The sequence below is a fragment of the Periophthalmus magnuspinnatus genome, chromosome 19 (genome assembly GCF_009829125.3).
Source record: "Periophthalmus magnuspinnatus isolate fPerMag1 chromosome 19, fPerMag1.2.pri, whole genome shotgun sequence".
Lineage (NCBI taxonomy): Eukaryota > Metazoa > Chordata > Actinopteri > Gobiiformes > Gobiidae > Periophthalmus > Periophthalmus magnuspinnatus.
Genome location: NC_047144.1, coordinates 205,308 through 224,427, shown reverse-complemented (window position 1 = coordinate 224,427; position 19,120 = coordinate 205,308). Strand labels below are relative to the sequence as shown.

At 43.4% G+C, this 19,120-nt stretch overlaps 2 protein-coding genes across 2 annotated transcripts in view; both read right to left on the bottom strand.

Annotated features, from left to right (window-relative positions):
- Positions 1-19,120, bottom strand: part of pald1a (phosphatase domain containing paladin 1a) — a 290,101-nt gene that overhangs the window by 132,355 nt on the left and 138,626 nt on the right. The window lies entirely within an intron of this gene.
- LOC117387578 (A disintegrin and metalloproteinase with thrombospondin motifs 14) overlaps positions 1-19,120 on the bottom strand; it is a 90,888-nt gene that overhangs the window by 33,784 nt on the left and 37,984 nt on the right. Inside the window, exons 4-7 of the mRNA XM_055229795.1 lie at positions 10,212-10,408; positions 5,350-5,433; positions 3,320-3,476; positions 3,270-3,281 (exon numbers count right to left, since the gene is read on the bottom strand). Coding sequence (XP_055085770.1) covers positions 3,270-3,281; positions 3,320-3,476; positions 5,350-5,433; positions 10,212-10,408 — 450 coding nt within the window. The remainder of the gene's footprint in view (positions 1-3,269; positions 3,282-3,319; positions 3,477-5,349; positions 5,434-10,211; positions 10,409-19,120) is intronic.

Genomic DNA, 19,120 nt, shown 5'->3' with positions numbered 1-19,120 from the left:
GAGGAGAGAGGGGGAGAGGGGGGGAGGAGGAGAGAGGAGGAGAGAGGAGGAGAGAAATGAGGAGACAGGAGGAGAGAGGGGGAGAGAGGAGGAGAGAGGAGGAGAAGAGGAGGAGAGGGGAGGAGACTGGAGGAGAGAGAGGAGATGAGAGGAGGAGAGAGGGGGAAAAGGAGAGAGGGGAGAGAGGAGGAGAGAGGAGGAGAGAGGGGGAGAGAGGGGGGGAGGAGGAGAGAGGAGGAGAGAGGGGGAGAGAGGAGGAGAGAGGAGGAGAGAGGGGGAAGAGGAGAGAGGGGAGAGGGGGGGAGGAGGAGAGAGGGGGAGGAGGAGACAGGAGGAGAGAGGAGGAGACAGGAGGAGAGAGGAGGAGACAGACCTGATGTTCTGGTGTTGACTTTAGCCGTGCTCTGATCAAACTCAGTAGAGCAGGTTAAAGGTAAACTCTGTCACTTTTCTGGAGCCTGTCTCCATGGAGATGATCGTTTTGCCCGGAATGTTCCACAGTGTGTCATTAAACCTTTCTCTCTTTTGTTCCTTTAGATCCTGTGGATTCTCATGCGAGTGCGCTTGCCTCTCCACAGACCTGACCTTGGATAGAAGCAGGTGGCTGACCCTCCACCAGAAATGTTCCACAGTACATCTTTAAAACTCATAACAGCTGGAGGGTTGTGGGTTCTATTTCTGAGCAGTGGTTTACAGGGACTTCAGGGGGTGGTGTGATGGAAGTGTCTTGCCCACTGGTAAAAAGGAATGCAATGGTTTAATGGGAATTTAACTACTGGAAAAGTTACAGAGTGCAGCTTTAGCTTTACCAGCTTTTCTACCCCCTCATCAGTCCAGTTCTGTTTTTCACTACATGCCAAAAACTCCAGAGAACGTCTCCACATGAGAAAGCACCACGCGGGGCATTAACGAGGGGTATTTACTGCTCTGGGGTATTAAAGAGGGGGTATTTACTGCTCTGGGGTATTAAGGAGGGGGTATTTACTGCTCTGGGGTATTAAAGAGGGGGTATTTACTGCTACGGGGTATTAAAGAGGGGGTATTTACTGCTACGGGGTATTAAAGAGGGGGTATTTACTGCTCTGGGGTATTAAGGAGGGGGTATTAACTGCTCTGGGGTATTAAAGAGGGGGTATTTACTGCTATGGGGTATTAAGGAGGGGGTATTTACTGCTCTGGGGTATTAAAGAGGGGGTATTTACTGCTACGGGGTATTAAGGAGGGGGTATTTACTGCTACGGGGTATTAAAGAGGGGGTATTTACTGCTCTGGGGTATTAAAGAGGGGGTATTTACTGCTACGAGGTATTAAAGAGGGGGTATTTACTGCTACGGGGTATTAAGGAGGGGGTATTTACTGCTACGGGGTATTAAAGAGGGGGTATTTACTGCTCTGGGGTATTAAAGAGGGGGTATTTACTGCTCTGGGGTATTAAAGAGGGGGTATTTACTGCTCTGGGGTATTAAAGAGGGGGTATTAACTGCTCTGGGGTATTAAAGAGGGGGTATTTACTGCTATGGGGTATTAAGGAGGGGGTATTTACTGCTCTGGGGTATTAAAGAGGGGGTATTTACTGCTACAGGAGAGTAACGAGGGGGTATTTACTGCTACGGGGTATTAAAGAGGGGGTATTTACTGCTCTGGGGTATTAAAGAGGGGGTATTTACTGCTACGGGGTATTAAAGAGGGGGTATTTACTGCTATGGGGTATTAAAGAGGGGGGTATTTACTGCTACGGGGTATTAAGGAGGGGGTATTTACTGCTACGGGGTATTAAAGAGGGGGTATTTACTGTTCTGGGGTATTAAAGAGGGGGTATTAACTGCTCTGGGGTATTAAAGAGGGGGTATTTACTGCTCTGGGGTATTAAAGAGGGGGTATTAACTGCTCTGGGGTATTAAAGAGGGGGTATTTACTGCTATGGGGTATTAAGGAGGGGGTATTTACTGCTCTGGGGTATTAAAGAGGGGGTATTTACTGCTACAGGGTATTAAAGAGGGGGTATTTACTGCTACGGGGTATTAAGGAGGGGGTATTTACTGCTACGGGGTATTAAAGAGGGGGTATTTACTGCTACGGGGTATTAAGGAGGGGGTATTTACTGCTACGGGGTATTAAAGAGGGGGTATTTACTGCTCTGGGGTATTAAAGAGGGGGTATTTACTGCTCTGGGGTATTAAAGAGGGGGTATTTACTGCTATGGGGTATTAAAGAGGGGGTATTTACTGCTATGGGGTATTAAGGAGGGGGTATTTACTGCTCTGGGGTATTAAAGAGGGGGTATTTACTGCTACAGGGTATTAAAGAGGGGGTATTTACTGCTACGGGGTATTAAGGAGGGGGTATTTACTGCTACGGGGTATTAAAGAGGGGGTATTTACTGCTCTGGGGTATTAAGGAGGGGGTATTTACTGCTCTGGGGTATTAAAGAGGGGGTATTTACTGCTATGGGGTATTAAGGAGGGGGTATTTACTGCTATGGGGTATTAAGGAGGGGGTATTTACTGCTACAGGAGAGTAACGAGGGGGTATTTACTGCTACGGGGTATTAAAGAGGGGTATTTACTGCTTTGGGGTATTAAAGAGGGGGTATTTACTGCTACAGGAGAGTAACGAGGGGGTATTTACTGCTCTGGGGTATTAAGGAGGGGGTATTTACTGCTACAGGATATTAAAGAGGGGGTATTTACTGCTATGGGGTATTAAAGAGGGGGTATTTACTGCTCTGGGGTATTAACAAGGGGGTATTTACTGCTCTGGGTATTAAAGAGGGGGTATTTACTGCTATGGGGTATTAAAGAGGGGGTATTTACTGCTATGGGGTATTAAAGAGGGGGTATTTACTGCTATGGGGTATTAAAGAGGGGGTATTTACTGCTACGGGGTATTAAAGAGGGGGTATTTACTGCTATGGGGTATTAAAGAGGGGGTATTTACTGCTCTGGGTATTAAAGAGGGGGTATTTACTGCTATGGGGTATTAAAGAGGGGGTATTTTCTGCTACAGGATATTAACGCCAGGTTTGTCGCGTCATAGTGCACAGTGTGTGTCATGTGGGCGTAGCCTTGTACAGACTCATACCTCTAACTGTAAGGAGGGTTTAAGTAGAGCCTGGGGGAGATCTCTAGATTACTCAAAAATGTATGGATGACATGTTACCGTTAGCTCTGGCGTTAGCTCTGGCGTTCGCTCTGGCGTTCGCTCTGGCGTTGGCAGAATACCCCCTCTTTAACACATGTGTGGGTTTAAATCCCGTGTTTGGACCTTACCTGGGCCAAGCCCTCAGAGTCTGCACAGTCCAGATCGAGTGGGGTAGTACCTTGCATACCTGCGGGGCCAAAGTCTTGCCTGGTGAGGAAGATGGCGTGGTCGTGGTACTCGGCGTGCTCCGGGTCGTGTCTCTGCTGAGTGTTTGCCCAACGGCACACCTGCTCCAGAGAGCGAGACGGGTTCCCACGCTCGATCAGGCTCACGGACTGGAACGAGGGGGGGGGGGGGAGGAGGGGGGGGGAGGAGGAGGAGGAGAGGAGGAGAGAGGAGGAGAGAGGAGGAGAGAGGGAGGAGAGAGGAGGAGAGAGGGAGGAGAGAGGAGGAGAGAGGAGGAGAGAGGAGGAGAGAGGAGGAGAGAGGGAGGAGAGAGGAGGAGAGAGGGAGGAGAGAGGAGGAGAGAGGGAGGAGAGAGGAGAAGAGAGGGAGGAGAGAGGAGGAGAGAGGGAGGAGAGAGGAGAAGAGAGAGGAGAGAGGGAGGAGAGAGGGAGGAGAGAGGAGGAGAGAGGAGGAGAGAGGAGGAGAGAGGAGGAGAGAGGAGGAGAGAGGGAGGAGAGAGGGAGGAGAGAGGGAGGAGAGAGGGAGGAGAGAGGAGGAGGGAGGAGAGAGGGAGGAGAGAGGAGGAGAGAGGAGGAGAGAGGGAGGAGAGAGGGAGGAGAGAGGAGGAGAGAGGGAGGAGAGAGGAGGAGAGAGGAGGAGAGAGGGAGGAGAGAGGGAGGAGAGAGGAGGAGGAGAGAGGAGGAGGAGAGAGGGGGGAGAGAGGAGGAGGAGAGAGGGAGGGGGGAGGGGGGGGGGAGGAGGAGAGAGCGAGGAGAGAGGGAGGAGAGAGGAGGAGAGAGGAGGAGAGAGGGAGGAGAGAGGGAGTAGAGAGGAGGAGAGAGGAGGAGAGAGGGAGGAGAGAGGAGGAGAGAGGGAGGAGAGAGGAGGAGAGAGGAGGAGAGAGGAGAGAGGAGGAGAGAGTAGTGAGGGGGAGAGAGGAGGAGAGAGGACACAGGGAGGAGAGAGGAGGAGAGAGGGAGGAGAGTGGAGGAGAGAGGGGGAGAGAGGGAGGAGAGAGGAGGAGAGAGGGAGGAGAGAGGAGGAGAGAGGAGGAGAGAGGAGGAGAGAGGGAGGAGAGAGGGAGGAGAGAGGGAGGAGAGAGGGAGGAGAGAGGAGGAGAGAGGGAGGAGAGAGGGAGGAGAGAGGGAGGAGAGAGGAGGAGAGAGGGAGGAGAGAGGGAGGAGAGAGGAGGAGAGAGGGAGGAGAGAGGGAGGAGAGAGGAGGAGAGAGGAGGAGAGAGGGAGGAGAGAGGGAGGAGAGAGGAGGAGAGAGGAGGAGAGAGGGAGGAGAGAGGGAGGAGAGAGGATTAGAGAGGGAGGAGAGAGGGAGGAGAGAGGAGGAGAGAGGAGGAGAGAGGAGGAGAGAGGGAGGAGAGAGGGAGGAGAGAGGAGGAGAGAGGAGGAGAGAGGAGGAGAGAGGGAGGAGAGAGGGAGGAGAGAGGAGGAGAGAGGAGGAGAGAGGGAGGAGAGAGGGAGGACATCTATGATTATGAGTCAGAAAAGGTTCACTGACTAAAAGACTCAAAAACTGGGACTGTTTGGTTTAAAACCTGGCCCTGGGTCAGGGGTCTGACCTCTGACCTCTGACCTCTGACCCTCCTGCAGCTCCCTGTCCACTGCCTGATCTTTAAATATTTATTCATTTTATCATGACTCAGAAAAACCTCAAGGAGATAAAACTGAACAGGAAGTACTGATGCTAACAGGAAGTAGTGACGCTAACAGGAAGTAGTGACGCTAACAGGAAGTAGTGACGCTAACAGGAAGTAGTGACGCTAACTGGAAGTAGTGATGCTAAAAGGAAATAGTGACGCTAACAGGAAGTAGTGACGCTGACACAGTGAGGCAGAGAGCGCCGTTGTGCAGAGCTTATTCATAATAAGAATGACTCAGGCTTAATAAACTCTTAAAGTATGAATCCTTCTTATGAGCTGTTCTGAATTAAGTCTTTGTTCATGCTTTATTAAGGCTAATTAACATGTAGTTATTACAAAGCAGTGCCAAAAAGTTCCATAGTGTGTCATTAATGATTTGTTTGGCTCACCTGTCTGTAGCCCACCATGATCATCCGCACTAGCACGATGTTGATGTTTGCTCCCAGAGACTCGTCGTGGTAAATCTCATCCACCTAAAAAAAACCAGAACATATATTTGGAATTAGGACCACGAGTGTCATAGCAACCAGAGAACCAATCAGGAGCGAGGCTGTTGAAGGTGACGCCCCTTCAGCCCACACCACTGGTTTATCAGGGAGCGGGCGCTTAGCAACGCTGTCAATCAAACCTGTTGCTCAGATCTGTGGAGAGTAATTGTGATTTCTCCTTTAAGACTTTCATGTTTTTTCTTGCAGTGATGGAGTCTAAGGACAGGGGGCGCTCTTGCTTGTCCGTGCGGCGCCTGCTGTGGTCCACTCCAGAGACTCAAATACACTCACCTGAATAAATGCTAGTTATGTTTAATGCCATACTGTGGGACATTCCAGGCAACACTGTCACATCTCCACGGAGACGAGCAGGGGGCCGTCCCTCCAGAAAATACTTCCTGTTTGTCGATGTTAAACGTCTGGACAAAGGCTCAGGTCAAAGTTTAAATGTGTCTGTAAAAGTCTGACAGGTGGACAAACAAGAATACAGCCCAGAGTAGATCAGATTTATCCTATAGAAATGGGGTACAGAGGGTACAGAGGGGTACAGAGGGGTACAGAGGGTACAGAGGGAACAGAGGGGTACAGAGGGGTACAGAGGGAACAGAGGGTACAGAGGGTACAGAGGGGTACAGAGGGTACAGAGGGTACAGAGGGAACAGAGGGGTACAGGAGGGTACAGAGGGAACAGAGGGTACAGAGGGTACAGAGGGGTACAGAGGGTACAGAGGGGTACAGAGGGAACAGAGGGGTACAGAGGGAACAGAGGGGTACAGAGGGTACAGAGGGTACAGAGGGGTACAGAGGGTACAGAGGGTACAGAGGGGTACAGAGGGTACAGAGGGTACAGAGGGAACAGAGGGGTACAGAGGGGTACGGGGGTACAGAGGGTACAGAGGGAATAGAGGGGTACAGAGGGGTACAGAGGGGTACAGAGGGAACAGAGGGGTACAGAGGGTACAGAGGGGTACAGAGGGTACAGAGGGGTACAGAGGGGTACAGAGGGGTACGGGGGTACAGAGGGTACAGAGGGGTACAGAGGGAACAGAGGGGTACAGAGGGTACAGAGGGGTACAGAGGGAACAGAGGGGTACAGAGGGTACAGAGGGGTACAGAGGGTACAGAGGGGTACGGGGGTACAGAGGGTACAGAGGGGTACAGAGGGTACAGAGGGGTACAGAGGGAACAGAGGGGTACAGAGGGTACAGAGGGGTACAGAGGGTATAGAGGGGTACGGGGGTACAGAGGGTACAGAGGGGTACAGAGGGAACAGAGGGGTACAGAGGGTACAGAGGGGTACAGAGGGAACAGAGGGGTACAGAGGGTACAGAGGGGTACAGAGGGTATAGAGGGCACAGAGGGTACAAAGGGGTACTGTGCCTGAGATGTTTGTGATCACAAACACCTGGCTGTAATCAGGTCTTGTGTGATATTTGAATTAGTTCTTTTTGTGTTTTTAAGCTGTACCCGTTTGGACTAAAATGTCCTAAAATGAGGATGAGCAGATAAAATAAAGGAGGGTTTGGGAGAGATCGCTAGATTACTCAAACACACAGTGGCTTTTCTATGATACTCGCTTTAAATTAGCTGCTAGCTCCTTCAGACCATTAGCATTTTGTCTCATAGCCTAGCGCGCTAAAAGCTACGAGCACGCGCCTCCATGTCCCATACGTCACTGCGTCTGCTTCCTGTTTGAAAGGTCAGGAGGGGGCGTGGCCTCGTACTGTTGACCCCGGTCTTTGTGTGAGGGTTTAAGGGCCGATCAAACTATCAAAAATCAGAAATAAGAACGAGGCACAGGCGCAGCTTCAGGCGGGTGCTCCTGCCCCTCTGCCCTCTGCTGGTCACTGATAGAAATGATCAACATTTGTACATTTCATGATAAAGTTCAACGTGATCATAGGGAACTCTGGCTCTTGCGCCCCCTCCTGGGAGTAGGACATCATCACATTGTAGAGTTTTTGTTTTGTGTGAACTCGCAAAAGAAAAGAAAAGTTTCTGAAACGTGTCAAGACTAAATCTGAGCAGCGGAGTTCAGACGGATCCTGTGAGTCACCGCCTCATCTGTGTGAAAGAAAAAGATGAAAACTCTGAAATAACGACAGAAAAAGATGAAAACTCTGAAATAACTATCGACAGTCTGCTGTACATGTATATGACATAAAGTGACTCCTGTAGCTTTAATCCGTGTTATAACGTCGTCAGTGCATCAAACACAGACCTGGACTTGAGTTTGTTTCATGTGTTTGAGTCACTTTATTATTCGTCTGTCACATCTACAAACCTCAAAACACTCTGTTCCACCTTGTGATGTCATCACGTGGTAGTTTTAAAATGAACAGCTCCTTTTACCTTTAGTAAACTTTATTTCCTACTACCACTACTACTACTATTACCTCTATAATCCCAAAGTACTGGTTTATACTCAGCGTATTGGTCCTGCGTCTGATGTCATACATTTGTACTTTTTACTCCGTTTCCTGCACTGAGGCTCCTGACTGACACTCGAGGCTTTAAAAAAACATTTACTCCAAAATAGTTTCCAGTGAAGTGATGCAAAAGTTTGAGCGTCTCCCGTTACATTCCACTACGGCTAACGAGTCCTCCAGGAGCGAGGGGGCGGAGCTTTGGCTTTTGTGAATGAGGAGCGCAGATGTGGAGCACAGGGGTTAGCCTAGCATAGCATGCTATAAAAACTGACCCGAACAACACGGCCATTGTGAGAGGAGGCTAGCGGGTTAGCGTTAGCCTCGTAGCGCAGACAGTATGCTAGGCTGCTCAGTCCAGATGGTGCAGTGAACTCAGGGGATTTAAACCACGTTTGGAAATGTGACGGTGTTCATCTTTACGGCTCCTTCAAGTACGACAAGAAAGTATCAAAGTACAAAAACTCAAAGTACAAAAACTCAAAGTACAAAAACTCAAAGTACAAAAACTCAAAGTACAAAAACTCAGATCAGATTTTTACTTTAAAACTGTTTAAAACAGAACGAGTTCATTTTAAACAGTTTGGTCCAAAGTTCCTCCTCACTGACCTCATCAGAACATCCTCATGACTCACCATGATGAGTTTATAAGCACTTTACACAACTTCACAGACCAAAGGAATTTTACTCTCACAGTAATGCTAACCACAACTAGTAAACTAACAGTGCACTTCCTGATCTCAGGTCGAGTCCGTGCTCCGTCAAAGTCTTTTGTGAAAATGAGATGTTTCCTCGAGTACATTTGGACGAGAGCCAACTCTCTGCTGTCTAACAACTAGCATGCTAACAGTGCACTTCCTGATTCTCAGAAAATAAATGCTTTATAACTGGATGCTGACAGCACACAGCTGCTTGTGCGTTAGGGGTGATGGGTCCAAACAAAGTTAATCAACGAGGCAGCGCGGCTAATTTGGAGCAAAATTACATATTTGGAAATCCATGTGTGCAACTAAAGAGCCAATCAGCAGAGAACTTCTTGAAGGTACACACCCCTTCCCACTTAGCTATGAGCCGTGATAGCTGTCAATCATGTTACTAATGCTAACAGGAGCGACCTCGGGGAAAGAAGGACCTGATTTGTCTGTTGTTAATGTTCATATCTTGATTTACAGACACAATAGTGGCTAATGGCTAGTTGTTAGCTAGCAGGTTAGCTGTGTTCATTTTTATATACAGTGTATGCTAGCAGGTTAGCTGTGTCCATGTCTATATACAGTGTATGCTAGCGGGTTAGCTGTGTCCATGTCTATATACAGTGTATGCTAGCGGGTTAGCTCTGTCCATGTCTATATACAGTGTATGCTAGCGGGTTAGCTGTGTCCATGTCTATATACAGTGTATGCTAGCAGGTTAGCTGTGTCCATGTCTATATACAGTGTATGCTAGCGGGTTAGCTGTGTCCATGTCTATATACAGTGTATGCTAGCGGGTTAGCTGTGTCCATGTCTATATACAGTGTATGCTAGCGGGTTAGCTGTGTCCATGTCTATATACAGTGTATGCTAGCGGGTTAGCTGTGTCCATGTCTATATACAGTGTATGCTAGCGGGTTAGCTGTGTCCATGTCTATATACAGTGTATGCTAGCGGGTTAGCTGTGTCCATGTCTATATACAGTGTATGCTAGCAGGTTAGCTGTGTCCATGTCTATATACAGTGTATGCTAGCAGGTTAGCTGTGTCCATGTCTATATACAGTGTATGCTAGCAGGTTAGCTGTGTCCATGTCTATATACAGTGTATGCTAGCAGGTTAGCTGTGTCCATGTCTATATACAGTGTATGCTAGCAGGTTAGCTGTGTCAGCTGGTGTAATGCTCTGGTCCGTTCTGTGACTGTCGCAGCTTCGCCCGGTGCTCAGGAGAATCTGACTCGGGGGATTTAACGGGACAAGCTGATTATGGTGGAAGGAGCCGCTTGAGCCGTAATCGCTCCTCAGCTCAAACTCTACCATTCTGTGTGTGATCCAGAAACAACATGAAAGAAAAGGCCTTTTATACGAGCGCGTAGCATAACTCAGCGAGAGAAGGCGCTGGATTTATCTGTTTTTAATGTTCAGATGTGGATTTACAGACACAATAAGGAAAAAACAGGATTGTGTAGAGCGGGTTAAGACAAACATTTAAGTAAAATGGAGCAGGAAGTGCGCCCATCATCACTTCCTGTTTGGAGCATGGCGGCTAACAGGTTAGCCCTGTCCATTTATACAGTGTATTGTAGCAGGTGAACATGTTTTCTTTTAACTCTGTCCCGTGTCCAGGTCCTTCGTTTCAAACTTACAATGTTCATGAGCGTGAGGACGTAGTTTTGGACGTGTTCTTTCCCGTGAAACCGCAGCACCGAGTCGTCCACGGCCAGCAGCACCTCGATGTTATAGTCGTCGGCTTTAGCGTGCCTCCTCTTCCTCTCAGGCTCGGACAGACGGCGCTCCACCACGTCCAGCGCTCGAGGCAGATCGGCAATACCAAAGTCGGCCACTAGGGGAGACAGCGAGAGAGAGAGAGAGAGAGAGAGAGAGAGAGAGAGAGAGAGAGAGCGGTGTTACAACATGTAATTTTTTTTTTTTTTTTTAAGTTCCTAAATTGTTCTAATGCTGTTCCCTCCTCAAAAACATATTTCACCCTAAATATTATTGGACATATTTTCTTTTTTTATTTATTTTTATTTTATTATTATTATTTTATTTTTTTATATATTTTTAAATGTTCCAATGAATGAACAGAAAAAGGAGTTTTCAGTCTGAACGCCGCAGAGCTGGAGAGAACTCGAGAGCATCACGTCGGCATTAAAATAACAAACAGCACAACAATACGACAAGAATGTGAAGAATATGCAACATCAGGTGGTACTTCTGCCACTGACCAGAGGGGGCAGCACTGTTACTCACGTTTACTTGAGTAACTTTTTAAAGAAACTGCACTTTTCTAGCAGAACACTTTTACTACAGTACTCGAGTTCAGTACTTATACTTATCATCATCTATAAAAATGTGCCCCTCATCGACCGTGAGTGTCATAGCAACCAAAGAGCCAATCAGGAGCCAGGTCCACCGTGAGTGTCATAGCAACCAAAGAGCCAATCAGGAGCCAGGTCCACCGTGAGTGTCATAGCAACCAAAGAGCCAATCAGGAGCCAGGTCCACCGTGAGTGTCATAGCAACCAAAGAGCCAATCAGCAGCCAGGCTGATGAAGGTAACGCCCCTTTCTGCCCACATCACAGGTCTAACAGTCTATGCTAGCACGTTAGCTACGTCCATTTATATATACAGTCTATGCTAGCACGTTAGCTACGTCCATTTATATATACAGTCTATGCTAGCAGGTTAGCTACGTCCATTTATATATACAGTCTATGCTAGCAGGTTAGCTACATGCTAGCAGGTGAGCTCTGTTCATTATATAAACAGTCTACGGCTCAAACACGGCCGTCCAATCCGATTTGTTTATTTCAGCGACATGAGAAACAAAGGTCAAAGGTCAAGGCTCATTGGTCCTTTATCATTTAGAACAAAACCAAACTTCTCTCAGTTTCAGCTTCGTTCACTGACTCCTCAGGAAGCCTCCATGTTTCTTTCCGTGTTTTTGTTCTTTGTTTTTCCCTCGTAAGCAGCCATCTTTGTTTTGCTCCGGTCGGACTGTGCCTGCGTCTGATTGGCTGATCTGTTGATTTTCGTTCACATCCAGTTTGATACTAATTTGTAGCATCTATTTTTTATAAAACTGCAGAAAACTCGCTGCACCACAAGGTCATTTTGAAGTTAAGATTAAAGTTTAAATACAACGGCTCTTTTGCTCGCGGTCATGTGACTTCACTGCTGCAGCAAAGTTAGCGACGACCTCCGGGCCCATTTTTCATCCAGGTAATAAAAGTTCCAGATAATTAGCCACAACAGTTTTTGACATGTATTTGACGTGTTTTTGATGTGTTTGGTGTGTTTTTGGTGTGTTTGGTGTGTTTTTGGTGTGTTTCTGACATGTATTTGACGTGTTTAATGCCAGACTGCGGTAAATCCCGGAGGTCAGACGGCACGCTTCATTCACAGGGAGTTAACATAATGATATTTCTATTTCATCGTGTTAATCTGGAATTTTTTATTTTTTTTGTTTGACAGTTTTGGTGAAGTTTAAATGTCACTTCCTGGTTGGACACAAGCCACAGAGTCGAGTTAAGTCTATAACTGTTACCTAGCAACAGAAATGTGAACCACAGACTGCAAAAACAGAGCTAACCCGCTAGCATAGACTGTATATATAAATGGACAGAGCTAACCTGCTAGCATAGACTGTATATATAAATGGACAGAGCTAACGTGCTAGCATAGACTGTATATATAAATGGACAGAGCTAACGTGCTAGCATAGACTGTATATATAAATGGACAGAGCTAACGTGCTAGCATAGACTGTATATATAAATGGACAGAGCTAACATGCTAGCATAGACTGTATATATAAATGGACAGAGCTAACGTGCTAGCATAGACTGTATATATAAATGGACAGAGCTAACCTGCTAGCATAGACTGTATATATAAACGGACAGAGCTAACGTGCTAGCATAGACTGTATATATAAATGGACAGAGCTAACGTGCTAGCATAGACTGTATATATAAATGGACAGAGCTAACGTGCTAGCATAGACTGTATATATAAATGGACAGAGCTAACGTGCTAGCATAGACTGTATATATAAATGGACAGAGCTAACGTGCTAGCATAGACTGTATATATAAATGGACAAAGCTAACCTGCTAGCATAGACTGTATATATAAACGGACAGAGCTAACGTGCTAGCATAGACTGTATATATAAATGGACAGAGCTAACCTGCTAGCATAGACTGTATATATAAATGGACAGAGCTAACGTGCTAGCATAGACTGTATATATAAATGGACAGAGCTAACGTGCTAGCATAGACTGTATATATAAATGGACAGAGCTAACGTGCTAGCATAGACTGTATATATAAATGGACAGAGCTAACGTGCTAGCATAGACTGTATATATAAATGGACAGAGCTAACCTGCTAGCATAGACTGTATATATAAACGGACAGAGCTAACGTGCTAGCATAGACTGTATATATAAACGGACAGAGCTAACGTGCTAGCATAGACTGTATATATAAATGGACAGAGCTAACGTGCTAGCATAGACTGTATATATAAATGGACAGAGCTAACGTGCTAGCATAGACTGTATATATAAATGGACAGAGCTAACGTGCTAGCATAGACTGTATATATAAATGGACAGAGCTAACGTGCTAGCATAGACTGTATATATAAATGGACAGAGCTAACCTGCTAGCATAGACTGTATATATAAACGGACAGAGCTAACGTGCTAGCATAGACTGTATATATAAATGGACAGAGCTAACGTGCTAGCATAGACTGTATATATAAATGGACAGAGCTAACGTGCTAGCATAGACTGTATATATAAATGGACAGAGCTAACGTGCTAGCATAGACTGTATATATAAATGGACAGAGCTAACGTGCTAGCATAGATGTAAAACTATAATAAATATTTACACAGGTTCTAAAAAGTTGTGGTCCACTTCAAATGAGTCCAACTCTCACATTCTCACTCTCAGGTTTTGACGTCAGTTTTGGGTCATTTTGGTTTAGGATCAGGTCAAAGGTCACGAACAGGAGTCACATTCCAGCAGGATTCAGCTCCAGTGACCCGAGAGCGGCCGAGCTCGTAAAAACAAACGCCCATGAGGCGAATAAAACACAGAAGAAGAACAGAGTAAAACACAGAAGAAGAACAGAGTAAAACACAGAAGAAGAACAGAGTAAAACACAGAAGAAGAACAGAGTAAAACACAGAAGAAGAACAGAGTAAAACACAGAAGAAGAACAGAGTAAAACACAGAAGAAGAACAGAGTAAAACACAGAAGAAGAACAGAGTAAAACACAGAAGAAGAACAGAGTAAAACACAGAAGAACAGAGTAAAACACAGAAGAACAGAGTAAAACACAGAAGAAGAACAGAGTAAAACACAGAAGAACAGAGTAAAACACAGAAGAAGAACAGAGTAAAACACAGAAGAACAGAGTAAAACACAGAAGAAGACAGAGTAAAACACAGAAGAAGAACAGAGTAAAAACACAGAAGAAGAACAGAGTAAAACACAGAAGAAGAACAGAGTAAAACACAGAAGAAGAACAGAGTGAAAACACAGAAGAAGAACAGAGTAAAACACAGAAGAAGAAACAGAGTAAAACACAGAAGAACGAGTAAAACACAGAAGAAACAGAGTAAACACAGAAGAAGAACAGAGTAAAACACAGAAGAACAGAGTAAAACACAGAAGAAGAACAGAGTAAAACACAGAAGAACAGGAGTAAAACACAGAAGAAACAGAGTAAAACACAGAAGAAGAACAGAGTAAAACACAGAAGAACAGAGTAAAACACAGAAGAAGAACAGAGTAAAACACAGAAGAAGAACAGAGTAAAACACAGAAGAACAGAGTAAAACACAGAAGAAGAACAGAGTAAAACACAGAAGAACAGAGTAAAACACAGAAGAAGAAGAACAGAGTAAAACAAATAAGAAGAACAGAGTAAAACACAGAAGAACAGAGTAAAACACAGAAGAAGAACAGAGTAAAACACAGAAGAACAGAGTAAAACACAGAAGAAGAACAGAGTAAAACACAGAAGAACAGAGTAAACACAGAAGAACAGAGTAAAACAAGAAGAAGAACAGAGTAAAACACAGAAGAAGAACAGAGTAAAACACAAAAGAAGAACAGAGTAAAACACAGAAGAACAGAGTAAAACACAGAAGAACAGAGTAAAACACAGAAGAAGAACAGAGTAAAACAAGAAGAAGAACAGAGTACAGAAGAACAGAGTAAAACACAGAAGAAGAACAGAGTAAAACACAGAAGAAGAACAGAGTAAAACACAGAAGAAGAACAGAGTAAACACAGAAGAAGAACAGAGTAAAACACAGAAGAACAGAGTAAACACACAGAAGAAGAACAGAGTAAAAACACAGAAAGAAGAGCAGAGTAAAACACAGAAGAAGAACAGAGTAAAACAACAGAAGAAGAACAGAGTAAAACACAGAAGAAGAACAGAGTAAAACACAGAAGAAGAAACAGATTAAAACACAGAAGAACAGATTAAAACACAGAAGAAGAACAGAGTAAAACACAGAAGAAGAACAGAGTAAAACACAGAAGAAGAACAGAGTAAAACACAGAAGAAGAACAGAGTAAAACACAGAAGAAGAACAGAGTAAAACACAGAAGAAGAACAGAGTAAAAACACAGAAGAAGAACAGAGTAAAACACAGAAGAAGAACAGAGTAAAACACAGAAGAACAGAGTAAAACACAGAAGAAACAGAGTAAAACACAGAAGAACAGAGTAAAACACAGAAGAAGAAACAGAGTAAAACACAGAAGAACAGAGTAAAACACAGAAGAAGAACAGAGTAAAACACAGTAAGAAACAGAGTAAAACAAAGAAGAAGAACAGAGTAAAACACAGAAGAAGAACAGAGTAAAACACAGAGAACAGAGTAAAACATAGAAGAAGAACACGAGGTAAAACACAGAAGAAGAACAGAGTAAAACACAGAAGAAGAACAGAGTAAAACACAGAAGAAGAACAGAGTAAAACACAGAAGAACAGAGTAAAACACAGAAGAAGAACAGAGTAAAACACAGAAGAAGAACAGAGTAAAACACAGAAGAAGAACAGAGTAAAAACACAGAAGAAGAACAGAGTAAAACACAGAAGAAGAAACAGGAGTAAAACACAGAAGAAGAAACAGAGTAAAACACAGAAGAAGAACAGAGTAAACACAGAAGAAAGAACAGAGTAAAACACAGAAGAAGAACAGAGTAAAACACAGAAGACAGAGTAAACACAGAAGAACAGAGTAAAAATAAGAAGAACAGAGTAAAACACAGAAGAAGAACAGAGTAAAACACAGAAGAAGAACAGAGTAAAAACACAGAGAACAGAGTAAAACACAGAAGAAGAACAGAGTAAAACACAGAAGAAGAACAGAGTAAAACACAGAAGAAGAACAGAGTAAAACACAGAAGAAGAACAGAGTAAAACAGAAGAAGAACAGGTAAAACACAGAAAGAAGAACAGAGTAAAACACAGAAGAAGAACAGAGTAAAAACACAGAAGAACAGAGTAAAACAACAGAAGAACAGAGTAAAACACAGAAGAAGAACAGAGTAAAACACAGAAGAACAGAGTAAAACACAGAGAACAGAGTAAAACACAGAGAACAGAGTAAACACAGAAGAAGAACAGAGTAAAACACAGAAAGAAGAACAGAGTAAAAACGACAGAAGAAGAACAGAGTAAAACACAGAAGAAGAACAGAGTAAAACAACAAAAGAAGAACAGAGTAAACACAGAAGAACAGAGTAAAACACAGAAGAACAGAGTAAAACACAGAAGAAGAACAGAGTAAAACACAGAAGAAAACAGAGTAAAACACAGAAGAACAGAGTAAAACACAGAAGAAGACAGAGTAAAACACAGAAGAAGAACAGAGTAAACACAGAAGAAGAACAGAGTAAAACCACAGAAGGAAGAACAGAGTAAAACACAGAAGAACAGAGTAAAACACAGAAGAAAGAACAGAGTAAAACACAGAAGAAGAACAGAGTAAAACACAGAAGAAGAACAGAGTAAAACACAGAAGAAGAACAGAGTAAAACACAGAAGAAGAACAGAGTAAAACACAGAAGAAGAACAGAGTAAAACACAGAAGAAGAACGAGTAAAAACACAGAAGAACAGAGTAAAACACAGAAGAAGAACAGAGTAAACACAGAAGAACAGAGTAAAACACAGAAGAAGAACAGAGTAAAACACAGAAGAACGAGTAAAACACAGAAGAAAACAGAGTAAAACACAGAAGAATAACAGAGTAAAACACAGAAGAAGAACAGAGTAAAACACAAAAGAAGAACAGAGTAAAACACAGAAGAACAGAGTAAAACACAGAAGAACAGAGTAAAACACAGAAGAAGAACAGAGTAAACACAGAAGAAGAACAGAGTAAAACACTAGAAGAACAGAGTAAAACACAGAGAAGAACAGAGTAAAACACAGAAGAAGAACAGAGTAAAACACAGTAAGAGAACAGAGTAAAACCAGAAGAAGAACAGAGTAAAACACAGAAGAACAGAGTAAACACAGAGAAGACAGAGTAAACCCAGAAGAAGAACAGAGTAAACACAGAGAAGACACAGAGTAAAACACAAGAAGAAGAAACAGAGTAAAACCACAGAATGAAGAACAGAGTAAAACACAGAAGAAGAACAGAGTAAAACACAGAACGAACAGAGTAAACACAGAAGAAGAACCAGAGTAAAACACAGAAGAAGAACAGAGTAAAACACAGAAGAAGAACAGAGGTAAAACACAGAAGAAGAACAGAGTAAAACACACAGAAGAAGAACAGAGTAAAACACAGAAGAAGAACAGAGTAAAACACAGAAGAAGAACAGAGTAAAACACAGAAGAAGAACAGAGTAAAACACAGAAGAAGAACAGAGTAAAACACAGAAGAACAGAGTAAAACACAGAAGAACAGAGTAAAACACAGAAGAACAGAGTAAAACACAGAAGAAGAACAGAGTAAAACACAGAAGAACAGAGTAAAACACAGAAGAAGAACAGAGTAAAACACAGAAGAACAGAGTAAAACACAGAAGAAGAACAGAGTAAAACACAGAAGAAGAACAGAGTAAAACACAGAAGAACAGAGTAAAACATAGAAGAAGAACAGAGTAAAACACAGAAGAAGAACAGAGTAAAACACAGAAGAAGAACAGAGTAAAACACAGAAGAACAGAGTAAAACACAGAAGAAGAACAGAGTAAAACACAGAAGAAGAACAGAGTAAAACACAGAAGAAGAACAGAGTAAAACACAGAAGAAGAACAGAGTAAAACACAGAAGAAGAACAGAGTAAACACAGAAGAAGAACAGAGTAAAACACAGAAGAAGAACAGAGTAAAACACGAGAAGAAGAACAGAGTAAAACACAGAAGAAGAACAGAGTAAAACACAGAAGAACAGAGTAAAAACACAGAAGAACAGAGTAAAACACAGAAGAACAGAGTAAAAACACATAAGAAGAACAGAGTAAAACACAGAAGAAGAACAGAGTAAAACACAGAAGAACAGAGTAAAACACAGAAGAAGAACAGAGTAAACACAGAAGAAGAACAGAGTAAAACACAGAAGAAGAACAGAGTAAAACACAGAAGAAGAACAGAGTAAAACAGAAGAAGAACAGAGTAAAACACAGAAGAAGAACAGAGTAAAACACAGAAGAAGAACAGAGTAAAACACAGAAGAACAGAGTAAAACACAGAAGAACAGATTAAAACACAGAAGAAGAACAGAGTAAAACACAGAAGAACAGAGTAAAACACAGAAGAACAGAGTAAAACACAGAAGAACAGAGTAAAACACAGAAGAAGAACAGAGTAAAACACAGAAGAAGAACAGAGTTAAAACACAGAAGAAGAACAGAGTAAAACACAGAAGAAGAACAGAGTAAAACACAGAAGAAGAACAGAGTAAAACACAAAAGAAGAACAGAGTAAAACACAGAAGAACAGAGTAAAACACAGAAGAACAGAGTAAAACACAGAAGAAGAACAGAGTAAAACACAGAAGAAGAACAGAGTAAAACACAGAAGAACAGAGTAAACACAGAAGAAGAACAGAGTAAAACACAGAGAAGAACAGAGTAAAACACAGAAGAAGAACAGAGTAAAACACAGAAGAAGAACAGAGTAAAACACAGAAGAACAGAGTAAAACACAGAAGAAGAACAGAGTAAAACACAGAAGAAGAACAGAGTAAAACACAGAAGAAGAACAGAGTAAAACACAGAAGAAGAACAGAGTAAAACACAGAAGAAGAACAGAGTAAAACACAGAAGAAGAACAGAGTAAAACACAGAAGAAGAACAGAGTAAAACACAGAAGAACAGAGTAAAACACAGAAGAAGAACAAGAACAGAGTAAAACACAGAAGAAGAACAGAGTAAAACACAGAAGAACAGAGTAAAACACAGAAGAACAGAGTAAAACACAGAAGAAGAACAGAGTAAAACACAGAAGAAGAACAGAGTAAAACACAAAAGAAGAACAGAGTAAAACACAGAAG